Source organism: Rhinoraja longicauda, chromosome 4 (genome assembly GCF_053455715.1).
Source record: "Rhinoraja longicauda isolate Sanriku21f chromosome 4, sRhiLon1.1, whole genome shotgun sequence".
Taxonomy (NCBI): Eukaryota; Metazoa; Chordata; class Chondrichthyes; order Rajiformes; family Arhynchobatidae; genus Rhinoraja; species Rhinoraja longicauda.
In genome coordinates, this window is record NC_135956.1 from 68144087 (window position 1) to 68154865 (window position 10779).

At 46.3% G+C, this 10779-nt stretch overlaps 1 protein-coding gene across 2 annotated transcripts; it reads right to left on the reverse strand.

The window, feature by feature from the left end:
- Positions 1-866: 866 nt before the first annotated feature.
- LOC144592824 (actin, non-muscle 6.2) lies at positions 867-5504 on the reverse strand. Of its 2 annotated transcripts, XM_078397949.1 has the most exons (3): positions 5399-5504; positions 5075-5223; positions 869-2201 (listed from the first exon to the last, which is right to left on the reverse strand). In XM_078397949.1, exons 2-3 carry the CDS (start codon positions 5198-5200, stop codon positions 1197-1199), a joined length of 1131 nt encoding a protein of 376 aa, XP_078254075.1. In that variant the 5' UTR covers positions 5201-5223; positions 5399-5504; the 3' UTR covers positions 869-1196. The 2 variants fall into 2 exon arrangements, with proteins under 2 accessions (XP_078254076.1, XP_078254075.1); XM_078397950.1 differs by lacking the exon at positions 5399-5504 and having other exon boundaries at positions 867-2201; positions 5075-5203.
- Positions 5505-10779: the final 5275 nt, after the last annotated feature.

A 10779-nucleotide genomic window follows, 5' to 3' on the forward strand; every position in this document is an offset into this window, starting at 1 on the left:
ACAGGAGATGTAACATCTGTCCCTACACCTCCTCCCTCACCTCCATCTATGGACCCCAGCATCCTTCCAGGTGAGACAGAGGTTCACATGTGTATCCTCTAACCTCATCTACTGCACCAGATGCAAGCTCCTGCACAGCCGAACACTTGCGCTCGGTCCCCCAAGACCTACTGGATCTCCCAGTTGCTAACCATTTTAATTTCTCTTCCCATTCCCGTACTGACCTTTCTGTGATGGGCCTCCACCATTTCCAGAGTTGAGACCACAAGCAAACTGGAGGAATAGCACCTCATATTCTGCTTGGCAATCTTACAACCCAGCAGTATGAACATTAAATTCTCCAATTTTGGTAACTAAACATCCCCCTTTCTTCCCCACCCTATTTTCCCTCCCCCTTCTCCCCTGTGCTCCAATGAAGTCACACCTATTCTTCCCTCCCCCTACCCTCCACCTATATTTCTTTCTTTCTCCAGCTTCACAATTCACAACTGTTCAATCCTTTTGTCTCACACCTTTTGGCTTTTGATCTCTGTCTATCAAAGCCTCCCTTTACCTGTATCTACCTATTACTTGCCGGGCTTTGTCCTGCCTCTCCTCCAATCCCCCCCCCCCCACCTCCCTACACTACCACAATCAGTCTGAAGAAGAAATCCGACCCAAAACATTACCTATCCATGTTCTGCTGCCTGACCTGCTGAGTTACTCCAGCACTATGTGTCTTTTTTTTTTGGTTATAGAGGGATGTAGAATTAATGCAGGCAAATAAGATTTGTTTATATGTAGTAAAACTCCGATTACTAAATCAGATTTGGGTAAATGTGAATTTGCTACAGATGACAAAACATTAAACAAGAAGATTATTGACAAAAAAAAATAATCTTTATTTTGCAATAAAAGGCAAATTCATTGTGGTTACAAAGTCAGATGTTACTAACCCCTTACCATCCCACTCCCAGAATTGGTTCATTGGATTAATTCTCCCCTCAGTCCCAGCCAAAACATGGGTACAGTACCATCACAATGTAAATAGGGGCATGGCCGACTTGTCCCTGTACACATGGCGTACTTCCTTCCATTTAATGGGAAGGAAGAAATTAGGAGAGAAAGAGTGTGCAATAAATCAAAATGAAGGGTAGGCAGAAGCTACAAATAGGTGAAGACTGATGGTCAGAATGAGTGCACATGACCCAGGGTCATTAGAAGCACTTGCGATGGACAATGGAGGGACCAGACTCATCATACTCCTGCTTACTGATCCACATCTGCTGGAAGGTGGAGAGAGAAGCCAGGATGGAACCTCCGATCCACACTGAATACTTCCTCTCTGGTGGAGCAATGATCTTAATCTTCATGGTGGGCGGAGCCAAGGCTGTGATTTCCTTCTGCATGCGGTCAGCGATCCCTGGGAACATGGTGGTTCCACCAGACAGGACTATGTTGGCGTACAGATCCTTCCTGATGTCCACATCACACTTCATGATGCTGTTGAAAGTGGTCTCATGGAGTCCATGAGATTCCATCCCAATGAAGGAGGGTTGGAAGAGGGTCTCTGGACACCTGAAACGCTCGTTGCCAATGGTGATAACTTGTCCATCAGGGAGCTCGTAGCTCTTCTCCAAGGATGAGGAGGAACTGGCCGTCTGCATCTCAGATTCGAAATCCAGGGCCACATAGGAGAGCTTCTCCTTGATGTCACGGACAATCTCCCTCTCGGCCGTGGTTGTGAAGGAGTACCCACGCTCGGTCAGGATCTTCATCAAGTAGTCAGTGAGATCCCGGCCAGCCAGGTCCAGACGCAGGATGGCGTGTGGCAAGGCGTAGCCTTCGTAGATGGGCACAGTGTGACTCACACCATCCCCAGAGTCCATCACAATGCCAGTGGTGCGGCCAGAGGCATACAAGGACAGCACAGCTTGAATGGCAACGTACATGGCTGGGGTGTTGAAGGTCTCAAACATGATCTGGGTCATCTTCTCCCGGTTGGCTTTGGGATTGAGTGGAGCCTCTGTGAGGAGGACAGGGTGCTCCTCTGGGGCCACTCGCAGTTCATTGTAGAAGGTGTGGTGCCAGATCTTCTCCATGTCGTCCCAGTTGGTCACAATCCCGTGTTCAATTGGGTATTTCAGGGTCAGGATGCCCCTCTTGCTCTGGGCTTCATCCCCAACATAGCTGTCTTTCTGACCCATTCCCACCATCACACCCTGGAATAGAGAAATTGGATGAATTTACTATTAAAAACAGGGTAAATATGTATAGTAAAGGGCAGAGGACCTTGTGTTCCAACCCTGTGTCCTTGCAGAGCAACGGTTAATAGGCTAAACCTGCTACATTCCATCCATTCATTGCCAATCCACAATATCACCATTCTGCCCTCTTTAGCCCCTCTCACCTGCCCTATCTTGGTCAGATGGTGCACGTGGTTTACGAGACTGCTGTCTGGATTAGAGGGCATTGAAGGCTACAAGGGATTAGAGGTTGTACAAACTTGGATTTTTTTTGGGGTGAGTTGGTTGAGAAGAGAGCAGATAGAAGTGTGCCGAGGTAATGAGAGGCATAGATAGGGTAAACAATCAGAACCTTTTCCCAGGACATAAATATCAAAGACAAGAGGGCATAGCTTTAAGGCCACGGAGGGGTGGGGTGTGGGGAGTTGGTTTGGGCGTGGAGTTTAATGGGGGTATTCAGGGCAAGTGTTTTTTATTTACACACAATGGTGAGAAAGCACTCCAGAGGTGGCGGTAGAAGCAGATATGAAAGTGGGCATATGGATATGCAGGGAATGGTGGGATATGGATAACGTGCAGGAAGAGGAGCTTATCATATTCATCATGTTCATCATTGCATCAACATGACATCATGTTCGGCACGCGCATAAAATATTGAAGGAAAAAGAACCAGAGGCCAAAGCTATTTAATCTCTCATTATGTGACAGACAAATACCACAGGACACAATGCAACATGATCATCACTGATTTTCTGTCAAAACCATGATCCTGCACTGTAATATCCAGGTCTGGTCAATCTCAGTTTGATTGGTGACTGAACCTTCACAACTATCTTGGTAGAGAATTCCAAATAGGTAATTTGATTGTCTTAAACAGTCTGTCTTTATGGGAACCCAAAACAACTCTTGTCTCCTTGGTCAACAGATAACACCCTCCTCACATCAGTCCTGTTAAGGCAGCAAGTATTTTTGTCTCTGTGACGTTACTGTTCTTCTAAACTGGCGACGAGAAGCCAAAGGTTCCAAATCTCTTCTTGTGTGATAGGCTCCACATCCCAGGACCAGTCCATCAAATCTTTGCTGCACTCCCTCTGGATGAACTAGATCCTCTAATGCAAGAGGGAAAAATTACCACAGTACAATGGAGACACAAGAGACTGCAAATTCCAGAGTCTTGAGCAAAACAACCTGCTGGGAAAACTCAGTGGGTCGGGCAACATCTGAGGAGGAAAGGGACAGGCAATGTTTCGGGTCGGGATCCTTCTTGATTTAGAAGGATCCCGACTCGTATCATTGCCTGTCCATTCCCTCCTGCAATGGGGATGGGGGGGGGGGGGGTGCTGCATCAATGCAGGAGAGGTTTAGGCCCAACGGGTCCACTTGGTCTAGTTGTTTTTAAAAATGTTGAGGATTTAGTTTATTGACTGGGTGGTCATGTTGCAATTGTATAAGACTTTGTGAGACTGCATTTAGAATATTATGTTCAGTTGTGTGCACCATGTTATAGGAAAGATATTGTCAAGCTTGAAAGAGTTCAGAAAACATTTACGATGATGTTGCCAACTAGAGGGTATGAGCTATAGGGAGAGGTTGAGTAGGTTGGGTCCATGGAGCGCAGGAGGATGTGGGGAGATCTTAGAGTGCCTTGAGATGAATAGATCGGATAGATGCACAGTCTCTTGCCCAGAGCAGGGGAATCAATGACCAGAGGACATAGGTTCAAGGCAAAGGGGAAAAGATGAAATAGGAATCCGAAGGGTAACTTTTTCACACAAAGGGTGTTGTGTGCATGGAACAAGCTGCTGGAGGAGGTAATTGAGGCTGGGACTATCCCATCGTTTAAGAAACAGTTAGACAAGTACATGGATAGGACAGGTTTGGAGGGATATGGACCAAGCGCAGGCAGGTGGGACTAGTGTTGCTGGGACATTGTTGGCCGGTGTGGGCAAGTTGGGCCAAAGGGCCTGTTTTCATACTCTATGACTCCATGACTGAATTTTACTTATCTTCTCTACCAATACCTCCCTAAAAACACTGCTCCATGTTGCCCACTCACTACTAGCCTGTGACCTGATGAAATATCTTTGCAGCTTGAACCAAACATTCCCAGTCAGGTTTGTGTCATTTGGGGATTTGGAATCAGAGTCAAAGTTCTACAAAGGAAACAGGCTGAAAGGACATTAGGGGAGAGAATGGGATTAAATGGCATTGTTCCATTGGAAGCTGGCATGTTCCTGGCAGCAGGAATGGCCATGTGCCATCACAAAAACTTTATTTACCATCCTCCTATGTGGGATCGACTGAAAGCATTCCATCCAAATCCACCGGCTGTGCCCTCAATTGCTCTTCTCCATTCATCCTCAAACAAACTCTGTTGAGTTACTCAACTCATGGCAACATTTTCACAACTCATGGCAATTCTGATCAATCACTTTATTTTGCTTGAAAAAACATTCTGTTCACTTTTCCCCAAACTCCACGAAAAGTTACACAACTGCGCTTTTAATCTAATCAAATGCTTTTAAGTAAAGATACAGACCACGGCGTAAGAGATTACATCAATCCGTCCAAAGCAGATTCAAAGGGGGGGGGGGGGGGGGGGGGGTGGACAAGTTTGGGCACAGAGGCTCCTACAGCAGAGATGAGTTAACATAAAGCACGGAACTCCCAGTAAGAGAAGGCAAGACTCAGTAGTGGCCAGTTTTCCCTCCAGCCTTCCTGAACACAACCAGCAGGGGGAAGAGAAAGGGGAAAATCTGACTCCGATACCAGCACACACTGATTGACACCTACACGGCATGAACATCAAGGAAGGAGGGCGAGGAATAGACAACAGCTGGAGGACTCACCTGGTGTCGAGGCCGTCCCACGATGGATGGGAACACAGCCCTCGGGGCGTCATCCCCTGCAAAGCCAGCCTTGCACATCCCGGAGCCATTGTCCACCACCAGAGCGGCAATCTCATCTTCAGCCATGGTTTACAGTGAGTGGAGAGTGACTGAAATGGAAAGAAAACCCGTTAACACCAAGACACGAACTCAGAGCACAGGCCCAAACCGCACCAACGCACAGAAAATTAAACGTATTCTCATTTAGTCTCAGTTACAGAATCTCACTAAGCCTGTTGCTCAACAGTTAAACCCGAACCATTAGATGCACATTAAGCTACTTACTGCTTGTCACAGCGAGCTGACACAATTCCCACTCCTTCTACAAAAGATGAACTGCAACACAAGCGCCTACTCCCACTTCCTTTATGTAGTGCCCAACCCTTCCCTGTTCCACTATAGGATTGATTGCCAGCCAATGAGGATCAGGAGGAGGGACCAAGACCAATGGGGACTGGTTCTGAGAATGTCAGTCATTTATTAGTTCCTTGTTCCAACAGTGACTCACTGACAAATACATTTTACCACATTCTATTTTTGTTTTTCATGATAATATACGTTTCAAGGCCACTGTTCAATTTAACTAAGGAGGTGTGTGCCTTGCCTCTCTCTCTCTCTCTCTCTCTCTCTCTCTCTCTCTCTCTCTCTCTCTCTCTCTCTCTCTCTCTCTCTCTCTCTCTCTCTCTCTCTCTCTCTCTCTCTCTCTCTCTCTCTCTCTCTCTCTCTCTCTCTCTCTCTCTCTCTCTCTCTCTCCCCCCCCCCCTACTTCCCTCCAATTCTGTTTCCCTAACGTCCCAGGCGTTACTGCCATTCCTCAGACTCCAGCTTCTCCCCGTTCTCCGGGTAGAATTTGACAAAGCCACCAGTCTGAACATAGCATTCACACCCCGTGGCAGGCACAGACACGTACGGCTCATTGCAGATACTTACTGCTTCCTCCTCACTGCCTGCACATACTCACTGCATACTGTACACACTGGCTTCACACACACTCCCTGCTCTCAGAGCATTTGGTAGATGAAATGCTCTCCGCTCTTCATTGCCACTGTGGTGTAAATCAGTTTGGGAATGAAGATTAGGGAAATTGGGAGGAAGTGAAGCATTCTCTCAACACTCCTGGCCAAATTGCCTGTAAATCCATTGAGGACTGGATTGCTCCTGGAGCCACCTCTTCCCGTTAGCTCTTTCATTGTTCGCCTCCACTCACAACCAGGTCGTGGTGACAGACGTCGATCTCATTCACCACTTGGGTCTCTGATTACCTTTGTATATTACCTTCTGTACTTTGCTGTTTCTCATGCACGCTATCTATCAGCTTGGCACTCCCAACGTGCCTGTCCACACTCCTCATTGGACCAGGTTCCTTTAAGCAATCCACTTCCTCTAAGCAGCCTCAGTATCACTCCAGCCAATCTTCTGACAATGGGTCAAGAAAGCAATCAGGAGGGAAAAAATAGGAATGAAATGTAGCTGAAGATAGGCACAAAATGCTGGAGTAACTCAGCAGGACAGGCAACATCTCTGGAGAGAAGAAATGGCTGACGTTTTGAATATGGCCATTCTTTAGACAAGGTCACTTCTGTAGTCCCTTCCTACACAATGAAATGTAGCAGGCAGGCAATGAAAACAAAAATCCCAATAGATTTGATAGGTATATTGAGAAAAGGTGGCTAGGGAAAGAATAGGTCAATTTAAAGATCAGCATGGCTGTTGTTATGTAGAACAAGAAATGGGGGGGATTAAATAAAAACTTCTCTGATTTTACAGAGAAGATCATTGAAGCTAAATTGAGGCATATGAGTTGTGATGAGTTCCATCAGATATGAATTATCTGTGAGGAAGTATTGACGGTTTTCAAACATATTAAGGTGAACATTTCCCCAGTGTCTGACCAAGTACACCCTCGGACCTTGGGAAGTTAGGGTGGAAATTGTGTAGGTCCCTGTAGAGATATTTGCATCATCGTTAGTCACAGATGAAGTTCCGGAAAACTGGAGGGTGGCTGATGCTGTACCTTTATTTTAGAATGGCAGTAAGGATAAGCTAGGAACTACAGGCCGGTGAGCCTGACATCAATGGAGGATAGGATTTTAGAGGGAATTCTGAGAGAAAGGATCTACAAGTACTTGGCATAGGTGTGGACCGACTGGGGTTAATTAACTTGGCTTTGTGTATGGGAAATCATATCTCACTGATCTGATAGAGTTTTTTGAAGAGGTCACCAAGAGGATTGATGAGGGCATTGTTTAGTTTAGTTTAGTTTAGAAATACAAAACTAAACGAAGCAATTGTGTATATGGACCAAGACAAGGCCTTTGATAATGTCCTGTGTTATAAGCCAGTAGAGAAGGTTAGATCACATGAAATCCAAGGCAAGCAACCCATTTGACTGAAATTTGATGAGGAAGAAGGGCTCATAATGCAGTTGTGAAGGGTTGTTTTTCAATTGGAGGCTTTGACTACAGAAGCAGACATAATTACCAATTTCAAAAGTTATTTGGACTAATATATGGATAGGAAGAGTTTAGTGGGCTGTGGGCCAAATATAGGAAAATGGGACAAGCCCAGAATGCCAACTCAGTCAGCATGGATAAACGTAGAACAGACCATCACAGAACAGGCCATTCAGCCTACAATGCATGTGCCGACTCAGTCAGCATGAATTAACCAGACCAGACCAGCACAGCCCAGCCCAGAAAAATGTCTGAGCCGAACATGATGCCAAGTTAAACGTATCTCTTCTGCCTGCATATAATCCATACCCCTTCATTCTCTGCATATCCATGTGCCTATCGACAAGCCTCTTAAACATCACTATCTTGTCTGCCTCCAGTGCCCACCACCCTCACCAGCACGATCCAGGCACACACCACCGGTAAAATATATTGCCCTGCACATCTCCTTTAAACTTTTTCCCTCTTATTTAAAAACTATGGCCATCTAATATTTGACATTTTCACCCTGGGCAACAAGGTTCTGATTTGTCTACCCCATGTGTGCCTCTCATAATCGTATAAACATCCATCAGGTCACCCCCTCGGCCACTGACGCTGCAGAAAGGGCCTGTTTCCCTGTTCCATGACTATGAATCTTATTCGGCTCTTCAGCACACCCAGACCATACTAGTTATCAGGCACCCATCTACACTATTTGCTCAACACTCAGCCCGCAGCCTTGTATGTTGGAGTGTTTCACTCATCAAATTAAGAAGTGCAAGTGCCTTCCCCCAACTGCTTCCGCAGGAGATGCGACACCATTTCAGCAGCTCAGTGCTGGCTCTTGGTTTGTACATGTTTGGCAGCATTACAGGCGCCAGCTCTGGGAGCAAACTGAGAAGATCCAACAAGCAAGATCCTTTCCCCAGCACCACACTGTTTTTTTGTATTTTTGTTATTTTTACTGTGTTTTAAAAGTTTGTGTTAATGTTCTCTGGTTTGTTTTATGTGGGGGTGGGGGTGGGCGGGGGGGTGGGGGAAACCTTTTTTCAATCTCTTACCTTGCCGGAGATGCGATTGTTTTCTGGATCATATCACCGGTCGCTCTGCGGCCTAACATCATGGAGCTAGCGGCCTAGCTTGGAACTGACCTTGAGCCCCTGCGGGAACGTAGACTTACCATCGGAGCCTGCGATCCCTTGCCTGGGAAGGACGCTCCAACCGCGGCCTGCGCATTGAACCATCGAGGAGCTCACAGTCTCGGTTAGGTACCGATGTCGGGAAGCTCCAAAGTCGCAGAAGGTTCGAGCAGCCCCGACCAGGGTCAGATTGCCTGGCGCGGGCGAGCTGAGATTCCCCCAGCTCACCCCGATACGGAGGGCCTGCCTGCCGGCTACAGGAGTCAAGATCGCCTCGTCAACGGAAGGCACGCGGCCCCTGACCGTGGGAAACAAAGAAGGGAAGAAGTATTTCGCCTTCCATCACAGTGAGGAAAGTAGGGGAGTCACTGCGGTGGATGTTCATGTTAAAATGTATTTTATACACTGTGAATACTCGATTGTAATCATGAATTGTCTTTCCACTGACTGGTTAGCACACAAAAGCTTTTTACTCTACCTCAGTGCACGTGACAATAAACTAAACTGAACTTATAGGACTTTGGTTAGGCCACATTTGGAGTGTTGTGTGTAGTGCTGGTCGCCCTGTTACAGGAAGGATGTGTTGGCTTTAGAAAGGGTGGAGAGGAAGTTTACCAGATTGTTGCCCGGATTAGGAGGTATTAGCTACAGGGAGAGGTTGGACAGACTTGGATAGTTTTCTCTGGAATGTAGGGGATGCAGGGAGACCTGATAGAGGATTAGAATTATGAGAGGCATGAATAGAGTAGACAGTCAGAGCCTTTTTCCCCAATATGGAAAAATAATATACTATAGTGTATAGCTTTAAGGTGAAAGGGGCAAACTTTAATGGAGATGTGCGGGGCAAGTTTTTTTACACAGAGACTGATGAGTGTCTGGAATGTGTGGCTGGTGGTTGAAGCAGATACGTTAGTGTCATTCGAAAAGTGATGGTCTTGGCACCATGGGCAGCACAGACATTGTGGGCCGACGGTTCTATTCTTGGGCTGTACTGTTCCGTGTTCTATATTCTAGATGCCACCTGTCCCAGCGTGTTCCTCCAGCAGTCAGCTTTCTGCTCGCTAAATATATAATTCATTTCTCTCTTGGTTAAAAGAGTGATCTGCAGAGCTCTGAAGAACGGAGAAACAGGGCTAACTGGTTAGAATCTCACCTGAAGAATCTATTTGTCATGTGGCTCAGGAAAGTGGGTCATTAGAGTCATACCGCACAGGAACAGGCTATTTGATCCAACTCATTACGCTGATCAATCAGAGTGTCTTCTTTGCCCGTGTTGGCCCATATCCCTCCAAAGGTTTCCTATTCATCTACCAGTCCAAATATCTTTAAATGTTACAATTACACCCACATCCTCTGATAGCTTGTTCCATGTACCCACCACCCCATGTGAAATAGGTAGTCCCTCAGGTCCATTTTAAATCTTTCCCCGCTCATGTTAAATCTATGCCCCTAAAAAAAGTCCCAGACTTGCCTTATACTCAAGCCCTCCAGCCTGGCAACATCCTCATGAAAATTTTCTGCCCACTTTCCAGTTTAATAACATACTTCCTACAGCTGGGATATCCAAACTACACACAAGTGTGATACTTTGAACACTCAAAGGCAATTGTTCTAACTTGGTGCGAGAGTCTGAAATGGCTTTTCTTCAGCACCAAGGTTTTGAAGGAAATTGGAATCACGGTAGAGTAGGTAGTGTATATTGCATTGTTCTTCAGGGACAGGGATGGGTCACTGTCAGGCAAATTAAAACCGTGAAATGCCAGCGCTGGTGCTGTGTACTTCAGTACAATGGCTCTGGAACAACCCTAGCAATACCAAAAGACTCATCCATCTCCAGCTGAAAATGTAGACGGGAGCTAGGTTTAACGGCTGCGGTTGTCGACAAGATTGTCTCCAGATGCATTCCAATGCAGCAACTGGAATGTTTGACATGTGGGAGTGTCTGCTCCCAATGCTTCACTGCCAGGTTTGACAATAGTTTGGTGAAGACCATACACGACAAACCTCTTCTGAGAGAGGAAGTGAAGAGATGGAACCAACTTCTGTCACAGCATAGAAACTCAAATACTACACGAGGTAAACATTGGCTAGC

Excerpts from the sequence above, each read along its gene's own strand:
- LOC144592824 (XM_078397950.1), bottom strand. The coding sequence starts at position 5,200 with ATGGCTGAAGATGAGATTGCCGCTCTGGTGGTGGACAATGGCTCCGGG. Across the intron at positions 2,202-5,074 it reads TGGGACGGCCTCGACACCAG|GGTGTGATGGTGGGAATGGG; the intron begins GTGAGTCCTCCA and ends TCTCTATTCCAG.